Source organism: Python bivittatus, unplaced genomic scaffold, assembly GCF_059951505.1.
Source record: "Python bivittatus isolate LINGU-HERP-01145 unplaced genomic scaffold, Pbiv_v1 ctg000400_np1212, whole genome shotgun sequence".
NCBI lineage: Eukaryota > Metazoa > Chordata > Lepidosauria > Squamata > Pythonidae > Python > Python bivittatus.
This window is the reverse complement of record NW_028277073.1, coordinates 1,569,143-1,589,263: the sequence shown is the minus strand read 5'-3', so window position 1 is coordinate 1,589,263 and position 20,121 is coordinate 1,569,143. Positions and strand designations below refer to the sequence as shown.

Below are 20,121 nucleotides of genomic sequence, written 5' to 3'. Positions count from 1 at the left end.
CCTAATTAAAACATTTGCAGTCTCAGACTGGATTAAGGAGATTTTGTGCTCAGACCCACCTGAGCATCCTATAAACTCAGACCTTAGGGGACAGCCAACTCAGGTTTAGCTTAGTAGCTTGCAAACTCAGAGCTAATTAAGGTGTCTGCACACTCTGACCTACTTAAAGGGTCTACAAAGTTACACCTAATTAAAGAGGCAGCAAGCTCCGACCTGAGCATCTTGCAAACTCAATTCTAAATAACCAGCCTGAAAGAACAAAAGGATTTACTAATCTGGAACCTGGCCTGAGTCTGCTGATGGCAAAGCTCAATTATTTTTAGTAGAAGCTCAGCTAGATCTGTAACCAGTAGACTAACTAGAGCCTCCAACACGAAGAACCCAATCCTTCCATTTCAACAAAAATATTAGACCTATGAAGACAATCAAATCTAGAAAAATTAGACCTAATTAAGGATAGTTAACTTAGAGCAAATGATTGAACAGTAAAAGAATGGGCTTTGGGGTTCAAAAGCTGCACTATGCATTCAAGAACCTGGAGTAATTCTGATGCAGCTGCAAACACATGAACAACCCCACACTATGACAAGGTCTATCAAAAACAAGTACAATATGGTAACTAAAAAAGGTGTTTTTGCAAATTTATTCCAAATAAGGCACTGTTAGATAAAACAGAATGGTGTGCTATAGATATGGACACCTATCTTCCCTAACCATTGAAATAATATAGTGACAGTTAATTTTTCCCATTATTGTTCAGTCAACTGGAAGAAGGCAATGATCATTCTGTCCTGCTATCTGATAACTTGGGCCAGAGAAGGCCCCATCCCAGAAACTCTCAAATGATACAAGCACACCTAAGGGCAAGAGGGAACAAGACAGCCTGGGAATTTGGTACCTAGAAGGTATGTGATGCTACTACTTGATTTTGCTACTTTTTTAATGGACTGAGACTTTTTTGTTGTATATTTTATTATACTTGTAAGTTGCTTAGATTCACCCAACTGACCCAGCATAAAAGTACCTGAAAGAAGAAAAAGAAAAGAAAGAAGAGGGAGAGAGAGAGGAGAGGAGAGGAAGGAGGGAGGGAGGAAATAAATGTTCAACCCAGTATTTCCTATCTTTCTTGGACCTGGATACTGACACCAATCTTTGAACAAACAAGAATCTCCATACCTGCCAAGATTTCAGTGGAGGTCAAATAATACAGTTCAAGTTGAGCCTGACAGAGTTGAATTCTGAATTTCCTTATGCCAACCAACAAACAGTAATAAAATCCACATGTAGCAAATATCCTGAAACCTGAAGAGGCAGATTGAGGATAGATCATCCTGGAGACACTCTACTTTTTTGCTAAAAGGCAACACTGACTTGATGGCACATAACATCAGTCAAGCATCCTAAAAGAGTGGAAACCTAAGTTCAGCTCTTCAAATGGGTCTTTGTAATTTTTGCAGTCACTCTGTTTGGGGAAACAGTTTATTAGTTTATGCATTCTTTAAAAATAGTTTGATGAGATAAAAATAGGAAGGCTTCTTATAACCTTGGAATTAGTATTATCTTATGAATCTGAATCTCATTTAATCTGTGCCAAATTTGGAGCTAAATTTAAATATATAGAACCTTTTCTAGAGAAAGTTATACCAAGATAAAAAAACTCAGAACACAGTCTAAAAACCCAAGCTCTAAGCATGGTCCAATTATTACTAAGACACAGAGGCTTCATTGCGAAGAGAGATCTCTTTGGAGAAGACCCTGATGCTAGGAAAGATTGAAGGCAAAAGGAGAAGAGGACGGCAGAGGATGAGATGGTTAGATAGCATCACTGAAGCAATGAGCATGAAACTGAGCAAACTCAGGGAGGCAGTGAAGGACAGGAAGGCCTGGCGCAATATGGTTCATGGGGTCACGAAGAGTCGGACACGACTTAACGACTAAACAACAAGAGGCTTCATGTCCAGTTTACTCCAGTTCAGTATTAAACTTTCACAATAAATGGGAATAGGATAGGCATGGAAAGAATCTCTTAAAAATATAAAATGAACTGTGTTCAAATACCCATGAATCCGTGTTCTTCTCCCCCCTTTTTACATCTATCTCAATTCAGGATTATTTCCTGAATGTTGCCTTTGATATTTTTATTTCCAAATTTGCCTGAATCTTGGATTTTTCTAGTTTGATGGATTTAACACTGAAGTAGTACAACCAAGGGGGAATGACCCCCAAGTCAGAATTCATTGATTGGCTCTGCAAGAAAAATGTGGCTGCTCTTAACTGTCCATTCCCACAAATTTGCTAGCCCTTTCGGCAAAGCAAGCTTTAGAGAGACTTGAACTCTTCTGGGCTTCTCCGAATCACGTGCAGAAATATTCATCAGAACTCATACTGGGACAATCTCTTGCATAATGTCTAAGGAAACAGGGCAGACTTCACTACTTCAGGTTGGGTTAATGTTTATTTAATATTTTACACAAAGAAACATGCTTTAAACATTTCCATTTGTTAACTGTAAAGTAATAATCCTCTGTAAAATGAAACAAAGACAAGAATAACTTTTTGTTTAGAACTATGTCAGCAGAAATATAAATATATAATAGTTAAAAATGCTATAGAGATAGTTACATGCTACCAATATTGTTAAGATATTTGCAGAATAAGATTGTTCAATCCTGTAATTTTACTGCCAATCCTAAAATAAAAATATTCAAATATCCCTTAAAACAGGGCAGACTACACCTCTTTTTTAATATATTACTAAATAAAATAAATAGGAATTTTAATCTATAGCAATGTCTTCGCACCCCACCAGGATGGCTGGCAACCCTGAGGGCCCTTGTTCACCTTCTAGTAAAGGGGTGCTTTGTGACTGGCCATGCCACTGACATGTATTTTGGGAACTGACAACCTTCCCATGGCAGCTAATCGGAGCACACCCATTGCACGGCCTCAAAACTCCACAAGGGACCTCAGCTGCTAAGGCTGCCTTCTCCTGCTTCAAGCCTACAGAAGGGTGGCATTCTAGAAGCTCCACTTGAGCACGAAGCTGCAGAACACAGGAAGCCATTTTAGTGCAATTGAGCAAGAAATGCTAACTCTCTACTCTGATGAAAAACAGCATTTGTAGCACAATTACTAATTCATTTAGTGTGATAATAAATAAAACGGAAACATCCTCCTCAAACTGTTTTTAAAAGTCTCAATTTTATATATCAATTTGCAATATAAGATTTGTACGTTTTTACAAAGGGAATATACATATTTACAATCATCTTATTAAAGCACTTCAGTTGATGTTTTTGGCTGATCTTGGGATGAAGAAACCTAAACAGGTTTTGCTATTCTGGAGACTAATATATAAGAAAGTATGCTGAATGTGAATTTCCTGCTATTACTGTGGATAAACTATAAAAAAACACAGCAGAAAAAAATGTTTATTTTAGAGTATCATTATGCCAATCACAATCAAAATGACTATAAAAAAGCAGCAATAAAGTCCAATAATGGGAAACTATCAATGCATACAATGGGTTTTACTTCCAAACAAGTGTGCACTGGATAATTTGACTGTATTTCTAGATATTTAAAAAAAAGATGCAGCCAGAAATTACATTTATAATCAGTTCTAGAAAGGCACATTCAGGAATATTTTGCAGGATAAATCCAAAATGGAATAGATGCTACACCACAGTCTGTCTTCCTTTATTCTAGCCATTCAATTTGGAATCTGTCAACCACTAGAACAAGTGTGGGCAAACTTGGTCTCCAGATGACTACAATTTGGTTCTGTGGTTTATGTCCTTGGGAGAGAAGAGGAGTTCCATAAACACTGTCAATATGGCCTTTCATATAAAACTGGTCCCTGAGAGCAAAAGAAAGCTGTAGGATATTTAAGCAGGATAATAGCCAGCCCAAGAGTCTACACCCTCTGCTCCTGGGAACACATGCTCTCTCTCCTTTTCTTCTTCCTCCTCTCCAACAGAAACCCTGTTTTGTTTCCTTCTATTCTTTTCCCCCAGCTTCACTAGGGAGAGCAATGCTCATGACTGAAGGAAAGCTAAGCCTCATTACCTACTCCCTGGAGAATAAAAACAGAAACAAACACAGCAGAGTATCAAGGCTCGATCATCCTGTCTCCTCTCCTCTGTACATGTTCAAAGGAAGCAGGAACTTTGCAGCATAACTCCAGCATTTCATCACATTCCATGTCCACTCCAACTGTCTTGGCTGCTCCATTCATAAAGTTCTCTTTCCCAAGGATTGTTTTAAAAATGTCACACTCGGGGTCCTCCTTGCTCTCTCCGGATGAAACGAAGAGGCTGCCCATAGCCTCTAAAAGGATAGTAGCTTCACATAGTTGCCTGGGAAAGTCCCAAACTGTTGGGTTCTCCTTGATGTGCCTATTGCGAAATAAAAGTCAGACAAATCCAAGTAAGACAGATCGCAGTGGGATCCACTGGGAGGTAATCTACTTTTATTTTAAACTGGTGACGCCTTAGCTTGCTTGTCATCTCTGATCTTGAATCTATGAAAAGATCCAGCCCAAATTTAGTTAGAATGCAGCACTGTTTGAAATCCTAGATGCCTCTGTCTAAGTAGTCCTGGTACAGCCAAAGAACGTGAGTCAATATTGCTTTAAAAAAATGACAGGAATAAAGGCTGGCTAGACTACCCGATGCATGACTTGGACAAGTCCATAGCTCTTGTTACTGTAAGACCAGAGCCAATTTTTTCTTTTCCAAGACTAATTCTAAATTATGTGGGAAACTGAAAAAGGAGACAAGCTTACTTTTCTTTTCCAGACAAATAACAAAGCAGGTGGCGAAAAAGATGGACTAGCTGTAGCAGCCACCCAGTAGTTGAACTTGTTTAATAATTTTCATTTTAGAAAACCTTTAGACTTATAGCTAACAATTTAGAAACACATGCACCTTTTATTGTAGCACAAACATGCTTGATTGTTAAAAGAAAAAAACCTAAAATAAACAACTATATTACACATTGAAAGCTGGTTTAAATTGTGGTGCTAGTTTTCCTAGCATATCTTGGCAAAATATCTTCCAATATCTGTGATTAATTGAACTAACATTGGTTCATCTAATGATTTCAAGAGTTTGCTTTGGGGCCAAATAAAATGATCAAACTTCCATCCATTTTTTAAACAAAAGAAAATCTAGAGAAATTAAAATATGTAACTGCTAAATTATATATTTACTTTCTAAAAATGAAACCTACGCTATCTTAAGGGGAAGTGAATAATAATTTCAAGCTTGCCAGGGGTGTCTGGAGGGGGCATAAAAAGTCACCTTGTGTGAGATGGGCGGCTATATAAATTAATTAGATAGATAGATAGATAGATAGATAGATAGATAGATAGATAGATAGATAGATAGATAGATAGATAGATGGCAGCCACAATCATGCGATCAAAGCTGCACATAAAAATGGGCAGGGCTTTGATCGCATGGTTGTGGTCGCCATCTTGACTTTCTTAACTTCCCCTCTGTGGGTCACAGAGGTATTAAGATTGAAGAAAATCTCCCTGATAGTGCTTTAAATTGTTTCACTAAAGAATTATTTCAGTCAAATCCATTCTGAGGTAGGGTCATACTTCTGCCTTCAAACCTCTCTCTATAGATTCCCTTTTAACCCTCTGTCACAATGATGCTGTGAGCTCCCTGAGACAGTGACATAGTTTTTAATGTTCCACTAAAGTGTCATGTATATTGATGGGGGTGCATAGCCAATTGCTGGTCAATCTGCTTACCAACAAACCAGCCATCATCACACTTTTCCATAACATCGATTATATCTCCATCTCTCAACTCCAGCTCATCATCGTTCTGTGGGACGTAGCTGTAAAGCGCTCGATAGGTAAGTCTGAAATTTCATGGTAGAGAGAGGGAAAAAAAAGATGGCAACCATGAGTCGTTCCGTCCAAACGTCTTCAAATACGGAACGAAAGAGGTGATAATAAGCAGCAAAACATAGTAAATCATTAACAATAATTCTAAATGGCCTCTAATTTTTACATGTCAATATGTATATAGTTATAAAACGCATCCTGTGGTCTGCCAGTGTAACTTCATAGCAAGATTATGGTTTTTCCTTGTCTAACATCTTCCACCAAGGAATAAGTTAGAGGAATGAAGGTCCTTCAAAGTCATCACCAGCAGCTATGAGTGGCTACATCAACAACTGTGGGATGTTTTCTTGGGATAAAGAGGAAAAAAATTCCCCTAAAACTTTCCTCGAGTCGAAAGACGATAAATAAAAAATTACTCAAACTGCAATCTAAAATTAACTCCTTTACCAGGTATTTTATTACTATTAAAAGAAAAGGAAAAAGAAAAATTATCCATCAAAAGATGCAGACAAGGCTCCAGGATTAGGTGGCAATCCAGGCAAACTTACATTTCTTGCGTGGTGTGATTCCGGTCAAGGCCAGTTTCTAACGGCAGGACTTGTGGTTGCTGAGAAATGATGAAAGATGATTTATTGTCACTAAATGGCCCCTTGTGACAAAAGACAGGCTGAGAAATAGTGCTGCAGTAATGAACAGATTTTTCAGCAATGTTTAAGATCTCATTGCAAACAACTTCCTGGATGACAGTGACAGGGCAGTATTGCCATCCCAGGGTGGGAACGTGGGAACAGAATGAAGCAAACAGGGAATGTGGGGAAGTCAGGAACACATGGGGCAGTCCAGATGAAGCATTTAGGTCCAGCAAGACAACAGAGTGGTAGATCCAGGGATATAATCCAAGTAGGAGTGTGTAGAAGAAATCCAGGTTGTAAGCATAGAAAACAGAGGCAAGATACAGAAGAATGTTGTATTTAGTTTTAAATTTTATAACACAGCAGCAAAAGAGATTGCAATTAGTCAGGAACCATCTTGCATTTAAAAATTCATATCTGGGTATGAAATTTGAAGACCCTGCCCTTGCATGCAAATTAAGTTTTCCAACAGTGCTATATATCTCAGACTGCACTGTTTTCTTTATTCATGGCAAACTTTGAAAGACCCTGCATTCACTGAGCCACCAAATAATAGAAACTCAAACCTCAGGTTTGGCTTCTTCAAATGAGGTCCTTCTTATAAGGACAACTGGTTGGACTTCTCCATTCTTATTTGCAGTGCCATTTCTATTTTGGCATTTATGTTGTAAAAACAGACTAAAGAGCTGGACACATAGATACACGTGTGCACTGCTGACACACACACTCAAAACCTTGCTCAGCACTGCCCAGTAGTGCTGGCCACTGTGGAGGACTGAGAGGAACTGTGTGCAAAATGAGGCTGCAGACAGGACTCTGGGGCGACCTTACCACATAGTTCTTTTCCGATTCTGTGAGATCTGGTCCTGGCCTCAGTGAAGGCTGTATGATTGTTAAAGTACATGAGAAGGGAAAGCATTAGCATAGGTACTATTAACAGATTCAAATCTTACAAACAACACAACAGGGGTTTCCAACTTTAGACAGTTAACTGAAATAAGAGAGCTGGATACTGTAGCTGAGAGGGAAAACACCATGAGAGTCACCTTAACACAACCGCCTGAGGTCCCTTAGCAGGAGAATTATGTATCTTATTTTGTGCAACCCCAATTTGGTACTGTGGATATTTTTATTTATTTAATTTATGTATACCGCCATGATTTTCTGAGACTCCTAGGTTTAGGGCAATCTGCAACCTACAACCTGAAATCTACAACCAAAATTAGGTGGGGCCTTAAGTGTGATAAGATGTGGTAACAAGAAAGTAAAGTGCTATTTCCACACAGTCAGGTTTATGGAATATATGTTAATGTTTGTAAATTAAAGATAAATACATTTAAACATCCCTCCTTTGAAAATCCACGGGATATGGATTGTAATGCTATTTGCTCAAGGGCCTGTGGACGAAGACGTTTTGAGCCATTGGAGTTCCAGGACATTATTTCTTGAGAACGAAGAAAAACTAACAATAAAGAGGGAGGGCTGGTTGTACATCATGCATCTCCATCAAGCATTTCCCTTTCAGAGCAAGTAATGTTATGCAGAGCACAGAAAAAGAATAAGCAATAAGCATAGGTGTCTACTGTACAAAAGGGATGGAGTTTGCATCACAAAGTTGTGATACATGTGCCCCCCTTCCTCCACCCCTGAATGCCCATGATAATGAATAAAAGGCAAACGGTCACCAAAAGAAAGGAAAACACAGCTCAAATTAATGAGAGCAACACTAGACTTCTTCATACCTTCCTGATGTTGCAAACCATTCTTGCTTCCACCCCACCTTTTGTTCTTTAAGCGCTCTCTGCCTCAAAATCTCACTTCCACCTAACCCAAGTCCACTTTTTCCTCTTGGTACATTCACTCTTCCTTCACATAGTGGTTTCCTTGTTAATTCTCTCTCTATGACCAAACACCTCAACATGCCTTTTTCATAGCGGTTGCTTGCTTTTGCATTCAACCCACAATGGAGCAGCTTCTCTTGCAGAGGGATGGTGTAGGAATGGGATTCCTGTCCTGGGCGGGGTTGGACTACAAAATGCCCAAGGTCCTTTCTAACTAACGCTTGGATTCTATCATGTTGCTTCTTCTGACATTCATTCCTCGTAACACACCACATAGCAGCCACTACCTTTCCAGCATCATTTGCATGTCTTGAAACGTCTCCATCCATTTTCTCATCTTCCGAATCTACCAGCGTATGCAAATTCACCTCACTGCTGTGAGCCCACGTGAACGCCCCTTACTCCCAGGGCTGTGCCCGCCTGCCTGTCCCTCCTCACTGATACTTGGCAAGGCTGTGAAAACAAGGCTGTTCAGGCAGGCTTTTGAACCTTAATGGGGACTGGGCTGTTGCCGTCTCCTTTTTTATGCCTGCTTTGGGGGCAGATGTTTAATTGAATGGGATGGTTTTATACATCTTTTCATACACTACTTGGAGTATGATGATATGGGCACTATAAACGTATCGCAAACAAACAAACGAATGAACAAACAAACAAATATTGTTCCCCGGCCAAACCACGGCAACCAAGGGGCAATCTTGTCAAACAAGTTATATGACAGAATGCAAAGCAAAACTGTCTTTTCTTGTGCAGGTCTTGATCAACAGAACAACGAAAACCAGAGCAGTGCCTTCAATTCACTGCATTCTGCAGTAAAAAGCACTGCACAGACATTACCATCTTCTTAAGCAACTTAAATTAAAAAGGTCAAAAGTGTGAAAAGTCTTCCCTTTTTACTGAGGAAAATTTTTTTCCTCAGAAAAGCCACCACCACTTGTGTTACTTTTCCACAGCAGGATCCCTCTCAGGACACCCAGAAGCCAGCATTCAAAACATCTGGAAGACGGGGAAGTTAGATTTTTTAGACAACTTTTGGGGGGGGGAAACCAGGCAGACCACACAAATGAGTAGCTGCTGGTTTTTAAAAGAGGGTCCTTTGGAAGCCCCTACACAAACATATACAGACAGACAGACACACACACACACAGAGTCCTATACCCATTCTCTGAATTCTGGACTCATTTTGTTTCCATGTCTTGGTTCCCTTCCACATCTCAGAAGTTTTAGAAATATTATCTGAGGCTCTAATGTAAGAGCTTCACCATCAAGATGTGGATCCACATAGTTCAAACCTCTCTCAGCTGGGCCTCAGGCCCAGAAGACGTTTGGGCCAGTCTTGGAACTGGTTTACGAGCATTTCTCATAATGGGAGTATGTTTAATTGTTTTTTTAAAAAAAAAAACAGGAACCCTGCAAATATGGTTCCAAAAAGGATACTCTCTGAATTTTTTTTCCTCAGCTTTATGAAAATAAAACAATGGATGTCTTTTTTTTAAAAAAATGAATGTATTCCAATTTTTAAATACTTCCAAGGCAAACAAAAACTTAAAGAACAGATGTTTCAGTGCTTAGATCTGCCTGAGCCCATGGCAGGGAGTTTGCAAATTTCCTTAAACATCTGAGTTCATTTCATAAAGAGGGTGTTTACCTGCCTCTACCTGGAAAAACACCACCATGGCCAGCAGGTGTTCAGCCTCCCTGCAACCGTGGCCCAGAATTTCAAGCAAGTTTGTTCTCCTGAGACTTGACTAGCACCACTCCTGCAAGCCTTCCTCTCACCCAGGGCTAATCCAACCCATGAATGGAACAGAGGCAAAGCAGCTAAAATCCCATCTCCTGACAACCGAGCCACCATTGACATACGTTGGGGGAGCAGTTTTACTGTTTAACAGACAGCAAGGTGGGAACCTCTCTCTCTTTCTACATGACCCAAAATGCTCTCGTTAGGGCACGTTCCTGCTTTCTTGCTTTCCCACTCTATGACTGAAACCATATTGTAATCAAGGTCTGTGCTTGGAATCAGCCACCATAGGAGAGCCTCTGCAGACTCTGTGTGGACAACCAGACAGAACTTTCCTGAATGAAATAAGTCACTTCAGCTCTGCTAAGGGACATTTTAACCTGTTTAACTTCTTTGCATTCCAAAAGATAAGGGTGACCTAAGGCAATGATGGAAACCCTGCCCTAGGAAATAGACCAGGCATTGGCTGGCAAAGCCATGGATGTTCCACACCAAACAGCAATGCTGACAGGTACCTGTGGAGCAGTCAGGCTGCAATTTAGCGGTCGATAGACATAGCCTGACGTGTCCTTCACCACTGGTTGCTTAAGTATGTCTACATAAGAGCCAGGGAAGATGCCTTGGCGACTGGTGCCAAGGATTTTTCCTTCATACCAGTTCTCATCTACTTGTCGAATCAGTGTGATTCTTTCTCCCTGCAGAAAGAGAAGAAACGTTTAGAAGAAAGTTTAAGTTCAAGATCCACACCAAGATTTTGCTTTTGCTACTTAGATATGAAGGCTGTATTTGGTGGGTGATCTGTATTTGCCTGAGGTGCATGTATCTGCTAAAATGGATTTGATGCATCCTTTCTAGTAATCTTTTTTAGGTTATCTGGTTTGCATTTACAGCACCTGAGAAAAGTGCTTAACTTGTTGATCAAAAAATAAAATATAATGAAACATACAGAGACTCCAGTACAATGTGTGTTTCACAAAAGTAGAAAAGAAAAAAAAATGAGAAAGAAGTGATAACATGTATTGATTTTCCATTTTGGTGAAATAATTCAGACTAATTATTACATACCTCAGGGGTGAGGTGATAGGGTGGGTAGACTAGAACTAGATGGCAAACATCTGGAGGGTGGCCCTAAGGGTGGGGGAATTCTCACACGTCCCTCTCTATCTCCTTGAGGGGTGAAAGTAAATGGCACAGAAAGGTGTTTTACATAACTAATCTGTGATTTTCATCATGTGCTGCAATACAAAACTTAACACTGGAAACAAGCCACAAGCAACTAAATGTTTCAGAAAGCGTTACATAAAAACAAGAAAATGTGAAGTTCTTTTGGTTTCCACAATAGCACTAACAAAAGTCAGTCAGACATGTAGTCCATTACCAATAACAGCTCTTTACTGGAACCTCCCCAATGATACATATAATGTTGTATCTTTTCCTTGGAATTCTGGGAATTAGGATTATTGCTAATCCAGTCACAATATAATTTGGTATCAAAACTAGCACAGATGAAAACAGATACCTTATTTAATTCATATGGTCCTTTTTTTATGAGCAATCTAAAATCTAGAGAGTTCCAAAATTCAAGCGTCAAAACAGCCATCATTCTAACATGATCTAGTCCTATTGTTAAAGAAATATAATATGATCCACAAAATGCATGTTAATAATTTCAATAATAGTATTATGCAAGTAATGTAAAAACATTTTGCATAAAAATTTGGATCAGAAATTTGTAGACAGATGTGTGCATGAAAGATGCATTTTAAGACTCTTTTAGACCACTTTTTTATATCTGTCAAACAAATTTCAACTACATAAAAGCATGTAACATAATGTTTAATTTATATTCAGGACGCCAGCCACTAAGGCATTTTCCCTCTTACTTTCTTTCTACTCTTAACTCATGACTGGAATCAGCATGACAGCTAAATAAATCCAGTGTTTAGGTGTTTGCTAAGATTGCCCTGGAACCAACTGCTTGTTTGTTTATCATCTACCTTTTTTTTTTTTTTTGGCCTTCCTTGGAAGTGTCTTGGGATATCTAGCTTTAATATTAATATTAATTCTGGATTTACACATGCCATCCTAGCCATTGATAAACATATGGAATACTTGCTAAAATGTGGCTAGGTGTAATGCAGATCTTCTCCAAGCCATTCCAAGCTGAAATGGCTGCCAGCAGAGACAGAAAGAGAAGAGATTTTTATTCTCACGGTTGTTTCTATTGTCAGGCAAATAAGTGGATTATGTAACTCTGGCCAGAGTATATTAGTTTACTGAACCTAACTAAATAACCAACAATGCCAAAGACACATTAAAATCTGCTGGAAATCCTAGCACCACCCATTCCTATAATGTCCTGTCCACTTTGGCTTTCAATGTATTGCCTATCTCTGTAATTGCATATTATTTGTCACTTGGATGCAAAAATAATAGAAGTTGTAAAGAAACATGCTTGTTCTCATAAAGTTCACATTATGTGACAACTATCTTCAAACCTTCCGTTTTTAGAAAACCCTCTGCGAGTATGTTTTTTTCAACTTCTGAAATTTCCAATCCGCTGCTTAGAACATCAATTTGCTTTCCTTTGTAATTGGTTTGATGTCAGTGGATTGCATGAAAATGAAATTCTTCAAGATGGTTTATAAGAACTGCTATCTCTACCTTTCTGAAGGACATTTCCACAGCAGTATCTCCACTGAAACTGAATTTGGCAATTGCATTTCCGTATTCCAAGATTTGCAGCGGTGACGTTTTTTTAGTTTGGATTTTTTCTGTTGAGGGGAGTAACTACAAAACAAAAGCAAAAGGCATATGTAAAAATCTTAAAGAAGATAGGCAATTTTGACCTTAGGTAGCTTAATAAAGAAACACTACCTCTATGTAAGATTGTGGGAAGATGCCCACTCTGCCGTGGTGTTCTCCTTCATACCAGTTCTGATCAACTTGCTTATAAATGTAAACGATATCTCCTTTCTGTAATGGGAGTTCCCTGTTAATAACATATTTATTGATGTATTAATTGTTTTGAATAAAACCACATTAACATCAAATATTAACAATTAGAGAACATACAACTAAACGTATATATCAGTCCTTAAAACCTAAAGAATCTATTGCACTAGCAGTATCTACCCATATTTAAAGACTGGCAGATTTGTGGATGGTGAATGAGTGGATACTTGGTCAGAAGAGAAGTGGTGGAAGTCAGTGAAAATAATGGATTTGAAACTGGAGGAATTAGAAGTGGAACCAAAATTGCATCTGGAGAAAGTTTAAAGAGAAAGGAGTTGGAAACTGAGATGGCAAATGGAACTATAAACATCTTGATGATGGTGTTATGTGATGGAAAGGTTGGAAGTGGAAGCTGTATGAAGGCAGAGGGTGAGAAGGCATCAAAGGGGGCAGAGGAGCTACTATAGCATTCAGTTGAGGAGTAACGCTGGAGCAGTGATAGTCAATGGGCAGTTGCATCTAATCCCTTGGTCAGAATAGTTGGCGTTGTGAAACACTGTTGCACTGTATTGAGGACATTAATGGGCAGCAAAACAGTTTACATTTAAATAAAATAATTATCAGAAGGAAGGAAAGAAATGGCTAAAATATATAACCAATACTCACTTTAATGTCTGGGCTTTAAAGTCAAACTTCACTCTGGCAGCTCTCATCTAGTGGTTGAAAATAATAATAAAATTTTTAAAAATTGCCAAACATTCAGCACATTATTTGAAATGGTATACACAACATTGCAAGCATGCTGTCAGAGTTTCCTTTCTTAAATGAGTGGTGAATCCAGTTCCAATTGTTGGGCAACTAACAGTGGTAAAACCCTACTTTTTATAACAAATGTACACTAAAATAAGAGAAATAGACCTTTCAAGGAAGTACCACTTCAGCCTTTTTAGCAAGTTTGCAAAAGCCTAAAAATCAGCAGAATCAAAATGAATATCACCATTTGAAGAATGATTTGTAGTTTGTATCAAAAATAAAGAAAAAAACAGATCTAGGTATTACTAGGTAGATTATATGTATTTGAGTGAATGGTTGGACTCTCCTATAATGGAGAGGCAACAATAAGCTGGACTCTGAACATCCTACCACAGAAGGCAATGCTCTGAGTTGCAAATGTGACCCATAGAACAAAATGGCCTTCTGGAATGCGTAGCTGTGAGCTTGGTAGACCCAGGCGAGAGCAGCCAAGCAACACACAACACTGTATCTTTATCAGCACCATGGAAGCATCCTGACAATACCCCAGAACTCAGGAATGATCACTTTGTTCCTGATCAGATGGAATGGGTGGCAGGAAGAAAGGAAGAAATAAAGATGGGAACTTCACATGGCTTTTCCCCCCAGAAAGATAAATGCATTTTCATGTAAAATATGGCTGTCTTGCTTCTGCATGAGCACCTCCAGTGAAGGCAAGTTAATCTATTCCCTTAACCCTTGTGAAAAATCCTTGCAAAGTAAGTTTTCTTTTGCCTTTTTAAAACAAGATCATTTATTTTGCCTGACCTGAAGAAAGAAGAAAGTTACTGAGTGTATAATGCACAATAGAACTGCACGATCAATTAAGGCGATTAAGATCAAACAAGACAATTAAGGTCTAAGCAGATGGTACAGTAAAGAGAGAAGGGAGCATTGTATACAGCACTGCAAAAGATGAAGCAAATGTTTTCTAATTTGCAATAAAAGTAACTGCCACTTTAAAGAGTGCATGCATCACAGTTGTGCACAAGCATTCCTTACTTAGCAGGCATGCATTAAGGTATGCAGTTTTCTAGAGGATTATAGAGGACAAGGTCAAAGCAGTTTCTAAGTGAAGTGTGAACAGGGAAAATAAAAATCAACACCTGGGATAGCTAATGTTGGCCAAAAAGCAGAATGCTATGAAAGGCAACTATGAATTGGGTCAAGCAGCAGAGTGAGGCAACCACAACAGACCTCTGACCCAGTTTTCCTTTTGATTGTATCGTCTCTAATTAGAAGGTCCCCAAAGCGCTCATTAGTGATAAACTGATGGTGCGTAGGGATGACCCCTGTGTGCCTTCTAGCTGCAATATCAGCCTCTTCTTGCTCACGTTTAAGCCGTCTCTGGTCCTCTAAAAGTTTCTGCCATAAAATTGCATAAAATGGGCAATAAATCATCTAATTTACAGCAATTTAATATTGGCAAAAGAATATTAGAAAACAAAATAAAGAGTACACAATCTCTCTCCAGTACAGCCCAGAAGTAAGTTTAGGGAAACAATGATTAGATACTATATAGTAGATTAGATTGAAATCAACAAATAATAGTAGTCAGGATACTTGGAGAAGATGGGTCCATTTCTCTGATCGTCTCCCTCCTTTGTTTCTGACAGTCAGGCTGAAGAACCACTGCTCATGTAGCCAAAACAGCACTACCCATATGCAAAATGGGCAGAAGAGAAATACCATTCTTAAAATCAAACTCTCAAAATATAGTCCAATAAGGAAGTTGGAGAGGGCAATAAACTGGTGTGGGGAGAGTTGGGCACTGGCCTCCATGACAAGAGTTGCATCTCCATTGATAAACAGCCAGCCTTCCCTTCAGTTTCCATTTTCCTTTCAATCAGTACAGAGGTAATTGGGTTAGAGGTAGGACTAACTGTGATTTCTGTCACTAGCCCAGCTTCTTAGTTGGAAGGAAGGCTGGGGATTGTTTGGAAGTGGAACAAAACTATGAGGGCCAAACTAGCCCAAAACCATAACAGTAAGAAAGGAAGGTGGAAGGAAAATTGGACTACACCAGGTTCTCTTCTACCACTTCCTTCCTTCCTTTCCTTCTGGTGGCTCAACACCACAATTAGATGTCTCTCGGAGCCCTTGTTGTAAGCTGGTGGGGAATTCCTTAGGTTCTTTCTCTAACCTGAGTGCTTGCTCCCATCTGGGGGGAGGTGTTGGGAGGTGGGGTGGCAATGAGAAATTGATCACAATGTTTGCATTAGCCAGTAGGGATAGGTAAAAATTGTAGACTCACGGTAAGGAGAGCATTCCTATGAAGCAGGGCTGGTTGTTCATAAAAAGAAATTCCCACTACTATTACTGCCACTGCTTTTAAGATGTTATTTTATTATAACATTCTCCCAAATAATGGTGTATAGTAGTCCTGATCTATTTTGACTGCATAATTCAAGGTTAAGTTTGTTTTTGGACTGGAAGCACATTTGAAATTTTAAGAGCAGGAGGTGAGTGCAGACTTACCTAGCTACAAAATGACAGCTATAGCTATAAACATCAATTTATCGGAAGCCAAGCTACCTTCCCAGTGGGATTCTGTAGGGTCCCACTGTGTTCCTTCAACTCAAGATGATGCTAAAGGCTGGTGTTTTGCTTTGTAGCACATAATCTTCCTATGTCACTTTTTTAAAAAAAATATTTTAAGGGTCAGGTAGCCTGCTGGGTATCACTGTTGCTGATGGGCACCACCACAGGATAATCAAATCAAAGGCTGAATCCCAAAACTGTCATCTTGGAATCCAGAATCACATATACTGATGTTATTAAAAGGAGGATTTTTTTTAAAAAAAAATGGCATTCTAAGATTAAAGCATGAAAACAGAATTTGACTCATATACTTTTTAAAAAATGTTCTTATCAAGTTCAGGAGACACTGAAGAAGCTTTTACAATTTTCCTTCTGTGATAACTATTTGTGTGCCTGTTTCCCAAAAAGGTTAGACTAAGCACAAATTTCCTTTAAGTCAATCAATCACATGATGATAACATGATCTGCTTGCCGTCTTTTAACAAGCGAGTAACAGATACTCGTAGAGAAGTAAGAATTAAAGAACAAATATCTATTTCTAAAGGTAAAAGTATGAACAAATCCTATTTTACCTTTAGATATTCCTGTTGTTCCTAATCTTCAGACAACTATAATTCTGTGATCAATGCATCTTAACCATTTTTGCTCTGCTCCATCCCCTAGCTGTGCCAAGTGACCCCCTTCCCTCTGCAATGGATGATGGGAAAAATTCTCCTGTTCTTTGTTGCTTGAAACTCTGGAGGGAGGTAAAAACATCCCCATTAAGTTGTTCCTCTGAACATCAGAGGATTTCAGTGCAAGAAAAGACGACCAAGTGGACTGACTAGATTCTGCAATGCTCTTGCAGATACATAACCATTACTTAATGGTGCCACAGATTTTCTTCTACTTCCAAAGTAGACATAGGCAACCACTCCTAACTATGATGACACAAATATAATGAAACATGCACTTTCATACTTACATCACAAGTATGGGATGCAAGTACATACGTCATGGATTTCATTTTGTGACATCACCATGCATGCTTTGTCACTTGCCCCTCTTTGCCCCAACTGCAGATGCCTATGGTTAGAGCTGGACTATGGTCAGCAGAGATGCTTCAAGATGCCATCCCTCACGCAACTCTAGCTTTCCCCCATAGAGCAACAGAAAAAGGTCAGGACTTGTATAATGGGTAGACATGGCAACCAACTTGGGAAGGAGATCAGTGACAACCATTCCAAAACTTTGCTGGACTATTTAATTAAGTCTCGCTCTGTTCTGAGAGCTTACTTTGAGGCTGATTCCTGTAGGCTTACTTCCAAGTGAATAATATTGCAATCAATTTTGCCTTGGTTACCAGTGGTAGCCAAACCTTGTGATGAAAATTGGCTGTTTTCTCTAGCACTCTGTTCTTTAACACTCATGCCCAGTGCTAAATTTAATCTTACATCCTTTCAGTTGCTACTGTTGATTTGTTTCCAGATGTATCCCAATCTTTAATTAGATTCTCAGGGAAGTTAACAAATGCCAAGGCAGAAGTTCTAAGCATTTTGCTTATGATCAAACATTGTTCAGCTTACCATCAGCTATACTGATTTTGTGAAAATATCTGTAACAGGAAAATTACCTCTTTATCACTGTTGCGCCTTTGGAACATTTCTTCAGGACTCTCTATGTAATCAAGTGTTGCAAAATGTCTTGGTGATTCTGAATCTACTTTAAAACAACACAATGTCAATAAAATAAATGTAGTAAAAGAACCAAAGAGAAAACAAAACAAAAACAAAACTTGTACCTGGGCCAATTGATTTGGAATAATATCTTATTTTGCTAAACAATAAGCAAACAAAATACTGTGGAATTAAATTGATAGAACAAAATCTAAGCTCATAAAAGGACTCAAAGAAAACAATTTCTGTTCAGCAATTATGATTTAATGCTGCTGAGGAAAGTTGTTTAACTGCATGCAATAATATTGACACATATACACTCACACACATATACAGATACACATATGGATGAACACAAAACAGATACTTCACAAGAATTGAAAAAACTGTTCCTAGACATTGGCTTTGCTCCTTAGGGATGCAAATTACAAGGGATTTAAACTGGTTTCCATAAATAATTCACCTTCTAAAAGTTGGCATTTGGGAACCTGCTTTGACTGTTGATTAGAAGGATAGTAGAAATGTTTTCTCAGTAGCTGAGCCAAGTCCTGAAATGTAAGCAGGACAGGACATACAAGGAAAAGAACGAACATGGTAGAGGGATTTAAAAAAAAAAAAAACAGGAAAAGGAAAAAGAGGTAAAAATAGTAAAGTACATCAAAATGCCACCTCCAGAGTATGTCCTGAATTTCTTTGGGGGGTCTTGTTCATGCTGGAGTTGTATTAAAGAGCAAAAGGAAAATTATCAAACATATTTGCAGTGTCCAAAGTGGAAATAGAGCTGCTTTGCTGAGTTTCAAGATTCAGAATGTGGCTCCGTCTTGTGATGATGCCCCAGCAAAAGAGGTGATCGGTAGCTGAGGTTTTCTTTAGCATCTGCCCATGTCAGCTAAGTTCCTGCTTGACTGATCTCACAGATGGACACAATGGACCTCCTGGGCACAGCTGAGGAAACTGCACTGCAAGCCCTTCTCCTATCTGAAGAAAAAGGGGCTCCCAAGACATTTCTAGGAAGCCAGTATTGGGTGATTTCCTCTGGCAGACCATTCCCCTACTCACGTCTCTGCCAAACCCTCAGTATTGCTACAAGACTGGGATGAGGTAACAGCTAAGTTGGCGATATCCTTTTGAGCCAGTTCTGATTTTAAAAAAAAAGGAGCAGGTATTGCAGGATTAACATCTCAAATGCAGTGAGGTAAGAGAAAGTATGCTTGCGGATCTGTTCCAAAGTCTTCCAGTTAGACTGGACTTCCTTTTAGTTCATCCTCAGACTGGGATACAATTTATTTCACACTGCAGGATAAAAGATCTTCCAACAGGAGTCCATGTTGACTGACTTGGCGTGTGGTTTCATACAGCCTGGTAAAGTCCTTCCCCTTCTTTTGGATATTTGTGTCTACTTTCAGCACAATCTCTTTCTTGCTAAGGGAAATAAACTGTGGAAGTTTTCACAGCTTTCTATTTTCCCATAAGCTAATCTTTGTCTGACTAAGAAATAGGTGGAATAGTGGAGCTCTGAACTTGAAAGAAAGGATGTGATCAATATAGAGATTTACCTCTTAGCTGCTGCAAATCTCTTTCTGCAAACTTCACTAAGCTGGAATATGTACTAAAGCAACTCCGATTTTATGAGCATTCTGACTTTATGAATAATTAATTGGTAATCAGCTACTATTTTAAAGAACCTTTTCACAAGCATTATTACCAAGCCAGGTATCTGTGCACTTGTTATAACTCTAAGGCATCTAGAATCTATTGAGTAAGTGGCAATAGAATGCATGTATAAATACATTTTTTAAAAAACATGATTTGTTTCCTTAACGAAAAACCATAAATTTAATTCTATTTTCAGTCAAGGAATATCATTGTGAATTTTATCTTCATTTTGATTTCTAAGACATTAACTATCTCACTCAATTATGTGATTTGTAAATCTGCTAAGCCTCCCTGCCAGCCTCTCATTCAACTCATTTATAAAAAACAGAAGAGCAATAGGCCAAGAATGAATTTTGTAATGTTCCACTTGCTTCCTCTCTCCAACTGGATGAGAAATGAGGGATGAGAATTCAAAGTAGGATCCCTGAGCCAGCTATGCACCCAT

General features: G+C 38.8%; 1 protein-coding gene across 22 annotated transcripts in view; it reads right to left on the bottom strand.

Annotated features, from left to right (window-relative positions):
• Window positions 1-3,413: 3,413 nt before the first annotated feature.
• The window catches only part of SORBS1 (sorbin and SH3 domain containing 1), a 114,240-nt gene continuing 97,532 nt past the window's right edge, over window positions 3,414-20,121 (bottom strand). For 15 of the 22 annotated variants that reach the window (XM_088144279.1, XM_088144287.1, XM_088144278.1 and 12 more), the window contains 10 exons: window positions 17,978-18,066; window positions 15,022-15,189; window positions 13,699-13,745; window positions 12,955-13,069; window positions 12,742-12,867; window positions 10,593-10,772; window positions 7,327-7,377; window positions 6,412-6,599; window positions 5,765-5,877; window positions 3,414-4,397 (listed from right to left, as the gene is read on the bottom strand). In XM_088144279.1, the coding sequence (XP_088000405.1) occupies window positions 4,330-4,397; window positions 5,765-5,877; window positions 6,412-6,599; window positions 7,327-7,377; window positions 10,593-10,772; window positions 12,742-12,867; window positions 12,955-13,069; window positions 13,699-13,745; window positions 15,022-15,189; window positions 17,978-18,066 (1,145 nt within the window). In that variant the 3' untranslated portion in view covers window positions 3,414-4,329. The remainder of the gene's footprint in view (window positions 4,398-5,764; window positions 5,878-6,411; window positions 6,600-7,326; window positions 7,378-10,592; window positions 10,773-12,741; window positions 12,868-12,954; window positions 13,070-13,698; window positions 13,746-15,021; window positions 15,190-17,977; window positions 18,067-20,121) is intronic. The other 7 variants (XM_088144292.1, XM_088144293.1, XM_088144273.1 and 4 more) reach the window with 5 other exon arrangements.